The following is a 20,694-nucleotide window of genomic DNA, read 5'->3' as shown; positions in this document are numbered from 1 at the left end:
TCATTGTCTTTTAACTCCATATGCACTAGTGAAGTGAAAGTACTTCATTGTCTTTTAACTCCATATGCACTAGTGAAGTGAAAGTACTTCATTGTCTTTTAACTCCATATGCACTAGTGAAGTGAAAGGACTTCATTGTCTTTTAACTCCATATGCACTAGTGAAGTGAAAGTACTTCATTGTCTTTTAACTCCATATGCACTAGTGAAGTGAAAGGACTTCATTGTCTTTTAACTCCATATGCACTAGTGAAGTGAAAGTACTTCATTGTCTTTTAACTCCATATGCACTAGTGAAGTGAAAGGACTTCATTGTCTTTTAACTCCATATGCACTAGTGAAGTGAAAGTACTTCATTGTCTTTTAACTCCATATGCACTAGTGAAGTGAAAGGACTTCATTGTCTTTTAACTCCATATGCACTAGTGAAGTGAAAGGACTTCATTGTCTTTTAACTCCATATGCACTAGTGAAGTGAAAGGACTTCATTGTCTTTTAACTCCATATGCACTAGTGAAGTGAAAGTACTTCATTGTCTTTTAACTCCATATGCACTAGTGAAGTGAAAATACTTCATTGTCTTTTAACTCCATATGCACTAGTGAAGTGAAAATACTTCATTGTCTTTTAACTCCATATGCACTAGTAAAGTGAAATTACTTCATTGTCTTTTAACTCCATATGCACTAGAGAAGTGAAAGTACTTCATTGTCTTTTAACTCCATATGCACTAGTGAAGTGAAAGTACTTCATTGTCTTTTAACTCCATATGCACTAGTGAAGTGAAAATACTTCATTGTCTTTTAACTCCATATGCACTAGTGAAGTGAAAGTACTTCATTGTCTTTTAACTCCATATGCACTAGTGAAGTGAAAGTACTTCATTGTTTTTTAACTCCATATGCACTAGTGAAGTGAAAGTACTTCATTGTTTTTTAACTCCATATGCACTAGTGAAGTGAAAGTACTTCATTGTCTTTTAACTCCATATGCACTAGTGAAGTGAAAGTACTTCATTGTCTTTTAACTCCATATGCACTAGTGAAGTGAAAATACTTCATTGTCTTTTAACTCCATATGCACTAGTGAAGTGAAAGGACTTCATTGTCTTTTAACTCCATATGCACTAGTGAAGTGAAAGTACTTCATTGTCTTTTAACTCCATATGCACTAGTGAAGTGAAAGTACTTCATTGTCTTTTAACTCCATATGCACTAGTGAAGTGAAAGTACTTCATTGTCTTTTAACTCCATATGCACTAGTGAAGTGAAAGGACTTCATTGTCTTTTAACTCCATATGCACTAGTGAAGTGAAAGGACTTCATTGTCTTTTAACTCCATATGCACTAGTAAAGTGAAAGTACTTCATTGTCTTTTAACTCCATATGCACTAGAGAAATGAAAGTACTTCATTGTCTTTTAACTCCATATGCACTAGTGAAGTGAAAATACTTCATTGTCTTTTAACTCCATATGCACTAGTGAAGTGAAAGTACTTCATTGTCTTTTAACTCCATATGCACTAGTGAAGTGAAAGTACTTCATTGTCTTTTAACTCCATATGCACTAGTAAAGTGAAAGTACTTCATTGTCTTTTAACTCCATATGCACTAGAGAAATGAAAGTACTTCATTGTCTTTTAACTCCATATGCACTAGTGAAGTGAAAATACTTCATTGTCTTTTAACTCCATATGCACTAGTGAAGTGAAAGGACTTCATTGTTTTTTAACTCCATATGCACTAGAGAAATGAAAGTACTTCATTGTTTTTTAACTCCATATGCACTAGTGAAGTGAAAGTACTTCATTGTCTTTTAACTCCATATGCACTAGTGAAGTGAAAGTACTTCATTGTTTTTTAACTCCATATGCACTAGAGAAATGAAAGTACTTCATTGTCTTTTAACTCCATATGCACTAGTGAAGTGAAAGTACTTCATTGTCTTTTAACTCCATATGCACTAGTGAAGTGAAAATACTTCATTGTCTTTTAACTCCATATGCACTAGTGAAGTGAAAATACTTCATTGTCTTTTAACTCCATATGCACTAGTAAAGTGAAATTACTTCATTGTCTTTTAACTCCATATGCACTAGAGAAATGAAAGTACTTCATTGTCTTTTAACTCCATATGCACTAGTAAAGTGAAAGTACTTCATTGTTTTTTAACTCCATATGCACTAGTGAAGTGAAAATACTTCATTGTTTTTTAACTCCATATGCACTAGTGAAGTGAAAGTACTTCATTGTCTTTTAACTCCATATGCACTAGTGAAGTGAAAGGACTTCATTGTTTTTTAACTCCATATGCACTAGAGAAATGAAAGTACTTCATTGTCTTTTAACTCCATATGCACTAGTAAAGTGAAAGTACTTCATTGTCTTTTAACTCCATATGCACTAGTGAAGTGAAAATACTTCATTGTTTTTTAACTCCATATGCACTAGTGAAGTGAAAGTACTTCATTGTCTTTTAACTCCATATGCACTAGTGAAGTGAAAGGACTTCATTGTTTTTTAACTCCATATGCACTAGAGAAATGAAAGTACTTCATTGTTTTTTAACTCCATATGCACTAGTGAAGTGAAAGTACTTCATTGTCTTTTAACTCCATATGCACTAGTGAAGTGAAAGTACTTCATTGTTTTTTAACTCCATATGCACTAGAGAAATGAAAGTACTTCATTGTCTTTTAACTCCATATGCACTAGTGAAGTGAAAGGACTTCATTGTTTTTTAACTCCATATGCACTAGTAAAGTGAAAGTACTTCATTGTCTTTTAACTCCATATGCACTAGTGAAGTGAAAGTACTTCATTGTCTTTTAACTCCATATGCACTAGTGAAGTGAAAATACTTCATTGTCTTTTAACTCCATATGCACTAGTGAAGTGAAAGTACTTCATTGTTTTTTAACTCCATATGCACTAGTGAAGTGAAAGTACTTCATTGTCTTTTAACTCCATATGCACTAGTGAAGTGAAAGTACTTCATTGTCTTTTAACTCCATATGCACTAGTGAAGTGAAAATACTTCATTGTCTTTTAACTCCATATGCACTAGTGAAGTGAAAGTACTTCATTGTCTTTTAACTCCATATGCACTAGTGAAGTGAAAGGACTTCATTGTCTTTTAACTCCATATGCACTAGTGAAATGAAAGTACTTCATTGTCTTTTAACTCCATATGCACTAGTGAAGTGAAAGTACTTCATTGTCTTTTAACTCCATATGCACTAGTGAAGTGAAAGTACTTCATTGTTTTTTAACTCCATATGCACTAGTGAAGTGAAAATACTTCATTGTCTTTTAACTCCATATGCACTAGTAAAGTGAAAGTACTTCATTGTCTTTTAACTCCATATGCACTAGAGAAGTGAAAGGACTTCATTGTTTTTTAACTCCATATGCACTAGTAAAGTGAAAGTACTTCATTGTCTTTTGACTCCAAATGCACTAGAGAAGTGAAAATACTTCATTGTCTTTTAACTCCATATGCACTAGAGAAGTGAAAATACTTCATTGTCTTTTAACTCCATATGCACTAGTGAAGTGAAAATACTTCATTGTCTTTTAACTCCATATGCACTAGTGAAGTGAAAGTACTTCATTGTCTTTTAACTCCATATGCACTAGTGAAGTGAAAATACTTCATTGTCTTTTAACTCCATATGCACTAGTGAAGTGAAAGTACTTCATTGTCTTTTAACTCCATATGCACTAGTGAAGTGAAAGTACTTCATTGTCTTTTAACTCCATATGCACTAGAGAAGTGAAAATACTTCATTGTCTTTTAACTCCATATGCACTAGTGAAGTGAAAGTACTTCATTGTCTTTTAACTCCATATGCACTAGAGAAGTGAAAATACTTCATTGTCTTTTAACTCCATATGCACTAGTGAAGTGAAAGTACTTCATTGTTTTTTAACTCCATATGCACTAGTGAAGTGAAAATACTTCATTGTCTTTTAACTCCATATGCACTAGTAAAGTGAAAGTACTTCATTGTCTTTTAACTCCATATGCACTAGAGAAGTGAAAGTACTTCATTGTTTTTTAACTCCATATGCACTAGTGAAGTGAAAGTACTTCATTGTCTTTTAACTCCATATGCACTAGTGAAGTGAAAGTACTTCATTGTCTTTTAACTCCATATGCACTAGTAAAGTGAAAGTACTTCATTGTCTTTTAACTCCATATGCACTAGTAAAGTGAAAGTACTTCATTGTCTTTTAACTCCATATGCACTAGTAAAGTGAAAGTACTTCATTGTCTTTTAACTCCATATGCACTAGTAAAGTGAAAGTACTTCATTGTTTTTTAACTCCATATGCACTAGAGAAATGAAAGTACTTCATTGTTTTTTAACTCCATATGCACTAGTGAAGTGAAAGTACTTCATTGTTTTTTAACTCCATATGCACTAGTGAAGTGAAAGTACTTCATTGTTTTTTAACTCCATATGCACTAGTAAAGTGAAAGTACTTCATTGTTTTTTAACTCCATATGCACTAGTGAAGTGAAAGTACTTCATTGTTTTTTAACTCCATATGCACTAGTGAAGTGAAAGGACTTCATTGTTTTTTAACTCCATATGCACTAGTGAAGTGAAAGTACTTCATTGTTTTTTAACTCCATATGCACTAGTAAAGTGAAAGTACTTCATTGTTTTTTAACTCCATATGCACTAGTGAAGTGAAAGTACTTCATTGTTTTTTAACTCCATATGCACTAGTGAAGTGAAAGTACTTCATTGTCTTTTAACTCCATATGCACTAGTGAAGTGAAAGTACTTCATTGTTTTTTAACTCCATATGCACTAGTAAAGTGAAAGTACTTCATTGTTTTTTAACTCCATATGCACTAGTGAAGTGAAAGTACTTCATTGTTTTTTAACTCCATATGCACTAGTGAAGTGAAAGTACTTCATTGTCTTTTAACTCCATATGCACTAGTGAAGTGAAAGTACTTCATTGTTTTTTAACTCCATATGCACTAGTGAAGTGAAAGGACTTCATTGTCTTTTAACTCCATATGCACTAGTGAAGTGAAAGTACTTCATTGTTTTTTAACTCCATATGCACTAGTGAAGTGAAAGTACTTCATTGTTTTTTAACTCCATATGCACTAGTGAAGTGAAAGTACTTCATTGTTTTTTAACTCCATATGCACTAGTGAAGTGAAAGTACTTCATTGTTTTTTAACTCCATATGCACTAGTGAAGTGAAAGTACTTCATTGTCTTTTAACTCCATATGCACTAGTGAAGTGAAAGTACTTCATTGTTTTTTAACTCCATATGCACTAGTGAAGTGAAAGGACTTCATTGTCTTTTAACTCCATATGCACTAGTGAAGTGAAAGTACTTCATTGTCTTTTAACTCCATATGCACTAGAGAAATGAAAGTACTTCATTGTCTTTTAACTCCATATGCACTAGTGAAGTGAAAGTACTTCATTGTCTTTTAACTCCATATGCACTAGAGAAATGAAAGTACTTCATTGTCTTTTAACTCCATATGCACTAGTGAAGTGAAAGTACTTCATTGTCTTTTAACTCCATATGCACTAGTAAAGTGAAAGTACTTCATTGTTTTTTAACTCCATATGCACTAGTGAAGTGAAAATACTTCATTGTCTTTTAACTCCATATGCACTAGTGAAGTGAAAGTACTTCATTGTCTTTTAACTCCATATGCACTAGTAAAGTGAAAGTACTTCATTGTCTTTTAACTCCATATGCACTAGTAAAGTGAAAGTACTTCATTGTCTTTTAACTCCATATGCACTAGTAAAGTGAAAGTACTTCATTGTCTTTTAACTCCATATGCACTAGTAAAGTGAAAGTACTTCATTGTTTTTTAACTCCATATGCACTAGAGAAATGAAAGTACTTCATTGTTTTTTAACTCCATATGCACTAGTGAAGTGAAAGTACTTCATTGTTTTTTAACTCCATATGCACTAGTGAAGTGAAAGTACTTCATTGTTTTTTAACTCCATATGCACTAGTGAAGTGAAAGTACTTCATTGTTTTTTAACTCCATATGCACTAGTGAAGTGAAAGTACTTCATTGTTTTTTAATTCCATATGCACTAGTGAAGTGAAAGTACTTCATTGTTTTTTAACTCCATATGCACTAGTGAAGTGAAAGTACTTCATTGTTTTTTAACTCCATATGCACTAGTGAAGTGAAAGTACTTCATTGTTTTTTAACTCCATATGCACTAGTAAAGTGAAAGTACTTCATTGTTTTTTAACTCCATATGCACTAGTGAAGTGAAAGTACTTCATTGTTTTTTAACTCCATATGCACTAGTGAAGTGAAAGTACTTCATTGTTTTTTAACTCCATATGCACTAGTGAAGTGAAAGTACTTCATTGTTTTTTAACTCCATATGCACTAGTGAAGTGAAAGTACTTCATTGTTTTTTAACTCCATATGCACTAGTGAAGTGAAAGTACTTCATTGTTTTTTAACTCCATATGCACTAGTGAAGTGAAAGTACTTCATTGTTTTTTAACTCCATATGCACTAGTAAAGTGAAAGTACTTCATTGTTTTTTAACTCCATATGCACTAGTGAAGTGAAAGTACTTCATTGTTTTTTAACTCCATATGCACTAGTGAAGTGAAAGTACTTCATTGTTTTTTAACTCCATATGCACTAGTGAAGTGAAAGTACTTCATTGTTTTTTAACTCCATATGCACTAGTGAAGTGAAAGTACTTCATTGTTTTTTAACTCCATATGCACTAGTAAAGTGAAAGTACTTCATTGTTTTTTAACTCCATATGCACTAGTGAAGTGAAAGTACTTCATTGTTTTTTAACTCCATATGCACTAGTGAAGTGAAAGTACTTCATTGTCTTTTAACTCCATATGCACTAGTAAAGTGAAAGTACTTCATTGTTTTTTAACTCCATATGCACTAGTGAAGTGAAAGTACTTCATTGTTTTTTAACTCCATATGCACTAGTGAAGTGAAAGTACTTCATTGTCTTTTAACTCCATATGCACTAGTGAAGTGAAAGTACTTCATTGTTTTTTAACTCCATATGCACTAGTGAAGTGAAAGTACTTCATTGTTTTTTAACTCCATATGCACTAGTGAAGTGAAAGTACTTCATTGTTTTTTAACTCCATATGCACTAGTGAAGTGAAAGTACTTCATTGTTTTTTAACTCCATATGCACTAGTGAAGTGAAAGTACTTCATTGTCTTTTAACTCCATATGCACTAGTAAAGTGAAAGTACTTCATTGTTTTTTAACTCCATATGCACTAGTGAAGTGAAAGTACTTCATTGTTTTTTAACTCCATATGCACTAGTGAAGTGAAAGTACTTCATTGTTTTTTAACTCCATATGCACTAGTGAAGTGAAAGTACTTCATTGTTTTTTAACTCCATATGCACTAGTGAAGTGAAAGTACTTCATTGTTTTTTAACTCCATATGCACTAGTGAAGTGAAAGTACTTCATTGTTTTTTAACTCCATATGCACTAGTGAAGTGAAAGTACTTCATTGTTTTTTAACTCCATATGCACTAGTAAAGTGAAAGTACTTCATTGTTTTTTAACTCCATATGCACTAGTGAAGTGAAAGTACTTCATTGTTTTTTAACTCCATATGCACTAGTGAAGTGAAAGTACTTCATTGTTTTTTAACTCCATATGCACTAGTGAAGTGAAAGTACTTCATTGTTTTTTAACTCCATATGCACTAGTGAAGTGAAAGTACTTCATTGTTTTTTAACTCCATATGCACTAGTAAAGTGAAAGTACTTCATTGTTTTTTAACTCCATATGCACTAGTGAAGTGAAAGTACTTCATTGTTTTTTAACTCCATATGCACTAGTGAAGTGAAAGTACTTCATTGTCTTTTAACTCCATATGCACTAGTGAAGTGAAAGTACTTCATTGTTTTTTAACTCCATATGCACTAGTAAAGTGAAAGTACTTCATTGTTTTTTAACTCCATATGCACTAGTGAAGTGAAAGTACTTCATTGTTTTTTAACTCCATATGCACTAGTGAAGTGAAAGTACTTCATTGTTTTTTAACTCCATATGCACTAGTGAAGTGAAAGTACTTCATTGTTTTTTAACTCCATATGCACTAGTGAAGTGAAAGTACTTCATTGTTTTTTAACTCCATATGCACTAGTAAAGTGAAAGTACTTCATTGTTTTTTAACTCCATATGCACTAGTGAAGTGAAAGTACTTCATTGTTTTTTAACTCCATATGCACTAGTGAAGTGAAAGTACTTCATTGTCTTTTAACTCCATATGCACTAGTGAAGTGAAAGTACTTCATTGTTTTTTAACTCCATATGCACTAGTGAAGTGAAAGGACTTCATTGTCTTTTAACTCCATATGCACTAGTGAAGTGAAAGTACTTCATTGTTTTTTAACTCCATATGCACTAGTGAAGTGAAAGTACTTCATTGTTTTTTAACTCCATATGCACTAGTGAAGTGAAAGTACTTCATTGTTTTTTAACTCCATATGCACTAGTGAAGTGAAAGTACTTCATTGTTTTTTAACTCCATATGCACTAGTGAAGTGAAAGTACTTCATTGTCTTTTAACTCCATATGCACTAGTGAAGTGAAAGTACTTCATTGTTTTTTAACTCCATATGCACTAGTGAAGTGAAAGGACTTCATTGTCTTTTAACTCCATATGCACTAGTGAAGTGAAAGTACTTCATTGTCTTTTAACTCCATATGCACTAGTGAAGTGAAAGTACTTCATTGTTTTTTAACTCCATATGCACTAGTGAAGTGAAAGTACTTCATTGTTTTTTAACTCCATATGCACTAGTGAAGTGAAAGGACTTCATTGTCTTTTAACTCCATATGCACTAGTGAAGTGAAAGTACTTCATTGTTTTTTAACTCCATATGCACTAGTGAAGTGAAAATACTTCATTGTCTTTTAACTCCATATGCACTAGTGAAGTGAAAGTACTTCATTGTCTTTTAACTCCATATGCACTAGTGAAGTGAAAGTACTTCATTGTTTTTTAACTCCATATGCACTAGTGAAGTGAAAGGACTTCATTGTCTTTTAACTCCATATGCACTAGTGAAGTGAAAGTACTTCATTGTTTTTTAACTCCATATGCACTAGTGAAGTGAAAGTACTTCATTGTTTTTTAACTCCATATGCACTAGTGAAGTGAAAGTACTTCATTGTTTTTTAACTCCATATGCACTAGTGAAGTGAAAGGACTTCATTGTCTTTTAACTCCATATGCACTAGTGAAGTGAAAGTACTTCATTGTTTTTTAACTCCATATGCACTAGTGAAGTGAAAATACTTCATTGTCTTTTAACTCCATATGCACTAGAGAAATGAAAGTACTTCATTGTCTTTTAACTCCATATGCACTAGTGAAGTGAAAGGACTTCATTGTCTTTTAACTCCATATGCACTAGAGAAATGAAAGTACTTCATTGTCTTTTAACTCCATATGCACTAGTGAAGTGAAAGTACTTCATTGTCTTTTAACTCCATATGCACTAGTGAAGTGAAAGTACTTCATTGTCTTTTAACTCCATATGCACTAGTGAAGTGAAAGTACTTCATTGTCTTTTAACTCCATATGCACTAGTGAAGTGAAAGTACTTCATTGTCTACAGTATATATTGATCCAGCGACTTGCAAACTCAATGTGATAACTTTCTTGAAGTTACCAACTTCCATTAAAAATGTTTTGTTACAACATTAAACTACACTGTACTCTCTTGCAACTGGTACAAGATAGGCTCCATATTGTTACCTTTGACTTTCAACACATTTTGTCAAAGAATGCAGTGAGCGAGTTGTATTTGACCGATGACGTTTGTCTTGCTAATAGCTATTACAATTGGAGCATCCCAAATAGAATCCAACACTTGAAGGCTTATTGTCCGTTCTATTCATATAAAGGTTGGTTACCTTGACCTGTTGGCTCTTTAGTCTCAGATTTTACGAGTAATAAATATTTCTATATTTGGAATATATAGTCTATTGAAACACAGTGTTTACACTATTTATTGTAATAAAACTAACGGGTTTCAGCAATAGATCTTCTCTTAGGCCAACTACTAAGTAGTAATACTAAAGGTTTTTGAGTCAATGACCTAAAAAGATATTATTAATAGATAGATAAAAAGTTTAATACTTCTGTACTGACTAGATTAATGCCCTGCGGTGCACGGGTAATAAAAAGCTTATAAACATTACATCACCTTGCCTACTACATTGCCTTTACACTACATTACCTGTAACTGTTTATAAGCTGCTTTTAGAACCTTTGTAACGCCAGGCATTCACCTAGTGAGGCCAGCTGCTAACAGTTATGTGTGACGCAACGTGTTATGCCTATTTTAACCGTTATAATGAATATCTTTACCATTATTGATTACTTTGCTGCATTGAATGCCGTAGTCTGATGAATAAGTTCAACGCCTCCAGAACTGATATCTCCGCGATCAAATCCTCTGCATAGTAGATTATAGACCGATTATAGATCATAGATTATAGACTGAGATTTATATATATTAGAAGGAGATTATTTGTCAAAAGAATTAGTTTAGACTTAAGTTATAGTAGCCTGACTCCACTAGTAGGTATCATCAGACATCCACTAGGGTTACACACTACAAATTTTTGTCGTATTTTTCATCTTCGTAGCATGTAAATGGTTTCAAACGTCGCATATTTAATTCTTTGAAGCGATTCAAACCTTCGATTGAAGGGGGTTATTTTTAAAAAATATCGTATCAACAACAATGTACTGCGCATGATCTAAACATCAATATTCATATTATTGCATAAATCTTTGTGATTGGAGGTTAGATTTTCATAGTTTTCATTGGTGATGTTCTTACAACATCCCTACGCAGTTCTGCTTTTTAATAAAAAATATTAACTCCGAATTTGAAAGAAAATTTCCCACATTGACATTTGACCTTAGACGCATTTTAATAGTGTCAGCCGCGATATAAAACATGCGCCCAGTTGTAGCTAAAAGCGCAATGTAGGCTAATTTAGAAACCGTGGAGTGGTGTGACAATTTCTTCGTAGCATGTAAACTCGTCAGCTACGAACAATTGGGAATTGTGCGACCACTCCTGTGTATCATGTAAATACATCTTCATTCCTAGGATCAAAACCACAACTTCGAAGCTTAAAAATTTGTAGCATGTAACACTAGTGATTGCTAGGGCTAACCTATAATGAACCTAAACATTCAAAATTGCCCATGAGTGTCAACCATGTGACCTCAACTATCTAAAGCTGAGGAGAAGTGAATTAATGTTTGATGTATGCTGCAAACAGCAGCAGCACCAGGTCAAACATAATTGCAAAAGTTTATAATGCTTTTGCCTTGCTCACGTCTCATTGGGTAATTCAGTTAGTGCCAAGCCAATTTTTTAATTTTTGAAACTGCTGACTACAGAGCAGCTAACGCAAAATTTTTTTGCCCTGATGAAAATTGACATTTGTTGTTGAAAATAGCTTTGAACATGCAAAAATCTTAGCCAATTGCAGCCTAGTCATAGCTATCACAGGCTTTATTGAAAAAGCTATAGGTAAGTGAAATGCCTGTGAAGAAATCTTGGGATGTATGACCTCCTGCGTAGCCACGACAGCATCAATGCAATGACTTACTATGAAAAAGAGTGCCATCTAAGTTTAATATCACACGGGCACGAGACTCATACCAAATTCACCTTTACAAGTAAACCACAGACATCAGCTCTCTCCGGGTTGCTAACAGTATAAGATGAGCATTCATCAATTAACAAGAGGCAATTAATTGTCCATCTGCTAATTATGTATCTACACAGAACCCTTGTTACGCTGTTATACGCTGTTATTCGGTGAGATGAGAGTAGAGAGGTATTTACAAAGGGTAACCGGCAGGAACTCTAGTGTGTACTGAGGAGGATTAGGGAATGCTGTGTAAACTGTTACGCAAAATATGTGTGCTAACTGCTAGCTAACTTGAGGATCTGACCTACTGATTAGTACCAAGCCTTGTAAAATAGTCCGTAGGACTAAGATGGTAGAAAAAATACCTCATATCATTTGCTTATATCAGTTTAAAAGTACATCGAGGATGTGAACTATGGCTGATCACCTAGTATAGTTATATGAAAATGGGTTGTGCATGCGTCTTGTCAGCTTCCTGTGTGTAGTCCACATTTTATTGAGGAAGCGCTGCCATAGTTACTAGAGAAGTGATTTTCATTGACTGGTTGCTCGTCTTTGATATGTACTGGTATAAAACATACTTCATAAATGCAGCAGGCAAAGGTCATTGATGAAGCTAAAAGTCAATTAATGGCATATACATATAGTCACTGACTAACTTCAATTTATGGATAAACTAAAGACAACTGTATTAAAAATTGCTGTATATTGAAATATCAAACTAGATCCCAGTTACTAAATATAGAACAGACAGTTATTCAGATGGCAATACACGATGCCTTTTTCAGGCAGTGATAGTTCCCAGCATAACGAGGCCTAACATATGTAGCTATGCTGCCGCCCGTGCTATAGGTAAGCGCTGACACTAGACATACCAGTTGTAGTGGGTCACCAGTGTAGCACCTATGCATCTAGTTAGTATATTTTTCCAACAACTAGAACTTTACATAATTTTAGTTGTAAACCAGAGAGAACACATATGTTCATGATTGATAGGAAGTTATTCATAATATTTTGCTAAAAACTTACAAAACAGTCTTGATTAGAATAAAATGACAGACTTCATAAATCAAATCTTTACCTTTGTTCAGGGTCATGTATACCATTAAACATTGGATTCACTTCCCACAGTTTTATCTCAAAACAATTCTAGTTAGAAAAGTTGAACTTAAGTGTTAACTGTTATGCGTTGTGCAGGCAAAGGTTGAATATTTAGTAAGTTGTAATTTTTAGCAGATTTTGTTGATTAACCTTGTTATGAGATCTGTCGCGAGACCTTTGACATTATAACCTAATAAAAACAAAAGAACAGAAATGATGCAGGAAAGAGAAATTGTAAGATGAGAACTAGAAATACAACTGTCTATACATTCAAATAAGTGGTGTATGTATATATAAGTACGTAGATGTATATATGAGTAGGTGATATAAAAATGTGGAACTAGGGAATGTATAGCATGGGCGAACTTCACTAAGAAATATCTTTTCAAGTGTGCCATTAGAAAGAAAATATGTCATTGGGAAACGTGTGTACAGGTAAGTAGGCAGATATATGTTTATATTAGAGAGAAATATATATATGTATATATATATGTATTACATATATTATTTATTTATAGATATATTATTTAGGCCTATATATTATTATATATATTATTGTAATATAAAAATTATAATACAATATAATTATTATATTGTATAATGATAATACTAATGATATAATAATAATTATTATTATATTATTAGCAGTAATTATAATATTATGATTAATGCTATAATAATATTACTATTATTAATTATAATAGTATAATATATAATACAATAATTATAATACATACATTATATATATTATTATATATATTAATATATATTATTATATATAATAATATAATATATAATTCTAGTTACACATAGTTACTCTATCCCTTTATCTACTCTAGTTACACATATAATTTAGGAATATATATGTGTGTAACTCGAGAATGTAAGCTTATATACAAGTAAGAAGGTGATGGATACACATACATGTATAATATGTAACTAGGGAATCAATGTGCCGTCAAGCCTCGACTCATGACGACCGACACATATGAATTTGTCAACATTTGGAATAAAATCTGAGCTGATATTTGCCTCATCATACAGTGTAATTAATAAGTCAGGGCATCCAAAATTTCTTAAAACATTACAAAGATTGTCTATGTACAGATCATTACATCCTTCAGTTATTTTGCATATATATTTTAGGTATTTAAATTTATTTTTCGATATAGTTTTGTGTAATGTATTTGTTTTAATACTATATGTAATTATTTGAAGCATTTATTATTGTTTTAGGCTTTGCAAGGAATTAATTGAATACAATGTATTCTTATAAGAATATGCGCTCCAATATGGACGCTTTTAACAAATTATGAGAACGAATCAACGTTGTGTTGTGTGCAAAAGTTTGACTAAGGAATGCGCATACATGCAAGAATGAAATACATGTCTGTGTAACTATAAAAAGCACATACGTGTGCTAGGAGATACGCGTACGTGTAACTAGAAGATACGCGTACGTGTAACTAGAAGATACGTGTACATGTAACTAAGAGATACACATACGTCTAACTAGGAGATACACACACATGTATTTTCATATTTTATAAAAAACACATATATGTAACTAGGAGATACGTTTACACGTAAATAAGAGATACACACACACACACATGTAACTAGGGATACGTGTACATGTAACTAAGAGATACACACACGTGTAACTAGGAGAGGCATGTATTATATGAGTAACGAGGCAAGGCACGTACTGTACGTGTAACCAGGAGAGACATGTACCATATGAGTAATGAGGCGATGCACGTACTGTATGTGTAACTAGGAGAGGCATGTACCATATGAGTAACGAGGCGAGGCACATACTGTACGTGTAACTAGGAGAGACATGTATCATATGAGTAATGAGGCGAGGCACGTACTGTACGTGTAACTAGGAAAGACATGTACCGTATGAGTAACGAGGCGAGGCACGTACTGTACGTGTAACTAGGAGATACATGTACCGTATGAGTAACGAGGCGAGGCACGTACTGTACGTGTAACTAGGAGAGACATATACCATATGAGTAACGAGGCGAGGCATGTACTGTACGTGTAACTAGGAGAGACATGTACCATATGAGTAACGAGCCGAGGCACGTACTGTACGTGTAACTAGGAGAGACATGTACCGTATGAGTAACGAGGCGAGGCACGTACTGTACGTGTATGAAGATGATGTATATTTGTGTAAGTATTGCAGTCTACTAAGTTAATCAAAGCACTAATTAATAAACTGGTAGAAAGCGGTGGGAGTGTTTCACATCAAGGGCTGCCGACAGCGCCTAACGCTGCTCTATGCACTGTAGGAATAGGCACACTAACTGAGCCGGGAAAATTTCAAGTAAAATGTTAACTATTCCATACCATGTCATGATAGATATTGAGAAGAGGGACAGAATAAGACAAGTGCTTGCAGCACTTGTTTATGGCTGTCAGTATTTTCACTTTCATTTTGGTAAGTGGTCATTATTGACCAGAGCCGCAATGTCCCACTTAATAGGTCTGCTAGCAGAAGAACACATTTTCTAATATGATGACTATATACATGCCCTAGTAGTTGATATATAAGCTTTCATTTCGCCTACCAACAACACTGGAAGTTTTTGCCAATTATTGCATAAATGTTAATGTTGTTGGAATATTTAAACTGAATTTAAAGAGTAGTTGATAAATAAGCGTTGGGTTGGCAATGTTAAGAATATAAATCCCTGTCTCTAGCTGAATTCTATTAAAATTCAAAAATTAGTTCTCATCTTTTAATTATTATTTACAAATGAAGTAATGAAGCAGCCTAATGAATATTTACTAGTATGTACACATATGTGTTAGGATTGCGACAATTTATAGAAAACCTTAATTGAGTAAATAATGGTTAGGCTACGTATCTTTTAGATATTTAGACTTTTGGATGAGCTGACCAAAGCGTAGTAATCTACCACATTTCATCCAATCATATATTGCCAAGGTGATGACTTAATAGGAAGTACCCAAAAATGACTTCACATGATACAATCACAAATTTCAGTTACGAAGTTACTATAATACACAGTAAAGCAATCGAAGAGGAAGCTACTAAACGATTATGAACCACAAATTTAGAAACTATGAAATAGAGTATAAAATTGTACTATATATGAAGCAGCAGACCACTTTCACTAATAGGGTGATTTGTCTATGACAGCAAGTTTAAAGCAATGAACATGATATGCATGTATGTGTAATTACGTCTAGTCAATGCAGCAAAAGCTACACAACAAAAGCAATAGTTTGGTGAAAACTAAATGTTTCTTGTTTTAGTGGATAATGACAAATTGATATTTTTTTCTGGAATGGCTAAGCACATCGTTGAAGCCAATACCAATTTAAGATTTCATTAAGGTTTCATTATTCAGGAATTCCCTGCAATGGAGTAAGTGAGTAAAAGGTCAAAAGACATAAAAGGGCAATAGACATAATAGGTCAATAGACAATTAAAACGGAATATAAATGATAACAGCTCCAAGAAATACTTAGCATTGAAATCATATAGTGAACCGATATCTTCGAATACGTTTAAAAAAATCTATACCAACAGCTGTCATAAGTTATGTACTATAAAACACAGTTTGCAGTTTTAGACTTGTTTTCATGTGGTTATTGAAAACACCATAATAAGAAGCAGCCATTAAATTTGAAATGACACTTTAAAAACATTGTAAAAGTTAAAGATATTATTAGAAAAATACTGAAAACAAGAAACTGTAGTCAGTAATAACAAACATGCATATGTTGATAGAGTCCTAAATGGTAAGACATTTGCTGTCTACCTCATGATCAAATAGACAAAAATATGTACAGTATAGGACTACAACAGAGCTCGAGTAGAGTTGTTGTAACAGGACAAGAAGCTGTGCAAATATTTATGGCAGCCCGATATTTAAACCTTAGCTAAATTAACGAAGATCAAGGCTTTTGTGGTAAGATATAGAATTCAGCATTAATTGTAACAAAAACATAATACATGCACACAAAATTAGGCTAAATAACTGCTAAAGTTGATAGGAGAATGCTTGAAATACAAATTTGTAGTTAGGAGAATGCACATAATCTTCAGTTCCAGGTAGTGACCAGCTTTCAGAAAAAAAGTATAAACATAGTTTTTGTGGTATACACATTATTAGCAACAACAAAATAAACCACACATTACCACCATATCCAAACTCATTGACTTAAATCTAAATACATTACATCTAATGTGTGAGTAGATTTTCAGAACAGTTGTATCACGACATGGAAAGAGCTAGTATGAAAGCAATCCTATGCATAAAATTGTCTATTTGTCACAATTTAGCGGCTTGTATTATAACACAGACATTCTACTGTCAACGATAGACATTTCGGTGAGATTATTGAGTAACAATTAACATTACAAATACATTTATTACAACTTACCTGACTTTTGTACATCCTCTTTTACATTTAGGCACATCATTGTGTAATGAATGACATCAAACACTGGGTACATTTTTAAATGCGTCGCTGCGTCACACAATGAATAGAAGTCCATTTTAAATATTAAAAATATAAAATAAAAGCGAAGCGAAAACTTTGGGGAGAAACAATAACAGGATTCTACTATCCGTGGATGGGCTTAACCGTTGCCTCTGATTAAAGGTTTACACTCCTAACATGGTTTTAGAAACATGATCTTTGATACATTTTCAACTCTCACGCTAAACACCGGCAAACTTTAACGAGTCAAGTATGCTGCGTTGTAACTCGCTGGTAATTGGTTCATGCCGCAATGCTTCTAACGCTATTGGACACATGATTCGGCGGATACAGCAATGGCCGTGCCATCGCAAGATTGAATAAGTTTTAGTTTAAAATACATATGGTACGTTTGGTTTTGGCTTGCAATTAGTTATTTTTGTGAAACAGATAATTTCGTTTGCATTTAAAGTTTTGTGCTTATTCTTTTGTCAAAATACGTTCAACCAGCATCTGGATACCTCTAGACTACCCGAATATATACGCGTGAATAACTGACGGCGGTTTGGGAATCTTTCGTTTATTTTTTTTGTTGAACATTATATTGTATTTTAAATAAAATTATTATTTAAGATAAGGTAAAGATGATTTGGGATTGTCTGTCGACTGTATTTTTTATGATGATGCGAAGGTGTTAATAGAACTGATATAATCATGGCCACACGTTCACAGGTAAAAGTGGTAAATATATTACACACCATATTTAAAGCAGGCATTTTTGATTGACTTTAGCGTAGGTTTAAAATGTCGTTCTGTCATCCCTCATTTTTCATTAGGTAAAATAGAGTGAGAACACAGTATCATGGTAATTAAGAAAAGTGGTTTAAAATAAAAACTATATATGTGTTTAAGTAGTTTTGTTGATTCTAACTTTATCTGCATGTGTTAAATACTTTGCAAGATCTTAACTTCCTTAGCGTACGAGGCTTTACTGACTGATGAAACACACTTGGTACACTGGGTTTTTTTAATTTTAGATTAATGTATGAACTAAATTAATAAAGCTGTAACATGTTTTGTTGTTTGCATAGGTTTTTTCATAGGTTGTGGAATTTTATTTTATTATTGAATATGGTCTTAAGATACATAATGTAAAATGTTCCGATGCGTGTCACTATCTTTTAACATTTTGTTTAAAGTTGGATTTTTAACAGATATAATTACTTTTGAAGTATTTCTTATGTTAGCTATTAAGCAATCATTTTGCTTTAAAGGTTTGAACAATGAGAGGACTAGTCAACTTTTATTCTAAGATTTAATCAAAAAGTATTTACATTTTGATTAAAATCTTTACATCATTTATAAATATAAAATGATGTATTTAGCTAAATGTATAGATTTTTCATGAAGGGTATCAATAAATAGTCTTCTACAAATACATGAGCTAATTAAAATAAGCCATAAGTTTTAATGCTAATAAAGAGTTAAAAATCATTAGAATAAGCAGCAGTTATGCAAGCGAATAAGTATGAATTTCAAAAGATGTTTTAAATTGAGTTTTGTTTACTTGGTTTGGCCACTTGCGTCACCAAACCTTCAATTCTGACAATTTAATTCTTCTAATTTTAATTGATATAAAAAGGCCTATTGCAATTTAAAGATAAATATTATTGCAGAAAATTGGGAATCAAAAAAGCATTGGTTAGCAGATTGTTCATACTAACTCTTGAAGAACTGTGTTGTCAACAAAGGTAATTTTTCACTGAAATGTATAATATTGTAGATTTTATATAAAAAAATAAATACAGAGCTTATTTATAAAGGATAAAGGGCATGCATATTGATTTATATTTCTCAACAACATGCGTCTGTTATTTTATCTCCTGTCTTCTTGCACTGAACTGAATTAGAGGTATGTTGTGTATATTATTTCTCTCAGACATTGCGCTCCATAAATAATAAAGTTTCTGATCACTTTTCATATTCTCATGTATTTACTAAGCTATCATATTGAAGCCGAAGATTGCGTAAAGGTAACGGATGCCTGATCTGTGCTTTTAATGCAGCTTTCATAGTTTGTTTTTAGAGAACAAACATCTATAGTCTAGAAGCAGCAATAATTCATGGATGTAATGTGATTAGTATGCGTTGTAACATTACAAGATGTGTCATAATCGAGTTGAATCCAAGTCATTAATTGATGAGATGGGTCTTAATATGTTCTATTCTAACCGACAACTAATCCTAACCACTTCTGCAGTTGTCACAGTCATTTGTCGATGCTATTCAATCAATTTAGCAAATTGACTTAAAAGGACTTCTCTAATGATTTTTTAACACACCTTGGTGAGTTCTATTTGCTAATTTACTGGTTTTACTAAGTTTCGCTAAATTGCCCTATATTACACACATAGATCTAAATGAGGCGTTATCAAATACAAATGAAGATATAAGTGAGGTGAGTTATCTAGTAGGTATGAAGATACAAATTAGTAGAGTTATCTAATTACAAATTAGGCTCAAAGTAAGGTGAGTCTTGATTTACAGATGGAGATCTATATCAGTAAAGTTATCAATTAAAAATGAAGATATAAATGGACAAATTATCAATTACACATGAAGATATAAATAAAAAGTGTTTTTGATTACAAATGTAGATCTAAATAAGAGCTATCTATTATATAAGCACGGGCCACGGTCTCCACCAGATGGGAGAAAGAAAAAGCTCATCAATGCGCCACTGTATATATAGGTTCGCGCACTTGGCACATGACCTCCCAGTGACAATTTGGTGTTTTTAACCCAATTTTATGCAACGCAATCAAGCACGCAACAGACGGATGCATATATAACAATGTCAATTAAAAATGTATATATATATATATATATATATATATATTAAATGAGGGCTCTTAATTACAAATGACGACAGAACTAAAGAGCATTATCAATTGAAACTGAAGATAAACATGAGGAAGGTTGTCAATTCTGAATGAAGATCGAAACCAGTTATAAATTTCCAAGTGTATTTCTAAATGAAGAGAATTATCAATTACAAATATAGATCTAAATGTCTAAAGCTATTAGTTACAGATGAATATCCAATTGCGGAAAATTAAAATACAAATTTAGATTTGAATGAGGGAAGTTCTAACCTTGACATTAACAATATTGAAGCAGCATTTGTGGGCAAATTTTACAAATCCTAGCATTTTCAACAAAAATGCAGAATTAGCAGAAATGTGCATGCAAAGTTTCTTGTGCATGTCTGAGTCACAGTGAAATCAGACGTTAGAGGAACAAAATAACACAGACGGTTTTTTTTCATTCATATAAGCTGTAATTTTTGCCACAGCAGCCATCTCCAGTTGCCAGGCAAAAGTGAATCAAAAAATGCAACCGGTAGAGATGT

At 32.8% G+C, this 20,694-nt stretch overlaps 2 protein-coding genes across 4 annotated transcripts in view; one reads left to right on the top strand and one right to left on the bottom strand.

The window, feature by feature from the left end:
• Positions 1-17,426, bottom strand: part of LOC137395080 (trimeric intracellular cation channel type 1B.1-like) — a 43,059-nt gene extending 25,633 nt beyond the window's left edge. For all 3 annotated transcript variants that reach the window (XM_068081869.1, XM_068081868.1, XM_068081870.1), the window contains exon 1: positions 17,244-17,426. In XM_068081869.1, coding sequence (XP_067937970.1) covers positions 17,244-17,358 — 115 coding nt within the window. In that variant the 5' untranslated portion in view covers positions 17,359-17,426. The remainder of the gene's footprint in view (positions 1-17,243) is intronic.
• Positions 17,427-17,618: 192 nt separating this feature from the next.
• Positions 17,619-20,694, top strand: part of LOC137395235 (glycerol-3-phosphate acyltransferase 1, mitochondrial-like) — a 61,665-nt gene continuing 58,589 nt past the window's right edge. The window contains exon 1 of the mRNA XM_068082085.1: positions 17,619-17,688. The gene's annotated coding sequence lies outside the window, so the exon portion shown is untranslated. The remainder of the gene's footprint in view (positions 17,689-20,694) is intronic.

Source organism: Watersipora subatra, chromosome 4, assembly GCF_963576615.1.
Source record: "Watersipora subatra chromosome 4, tzWatSuba1.1, whole genome shotgun sequence".
NCBI classification, from domain to species: Eukaryota; Metazoa; Bryozoa; class Gymnolaemata; order Cheilostomatida; family Watersiporidae; genus Watersipora; species Watersipora subatra.
Note: the sequence above shows the minus strand (reverse complement) of the source record. Positions and strands in the feature narration are given on the sequence as shown.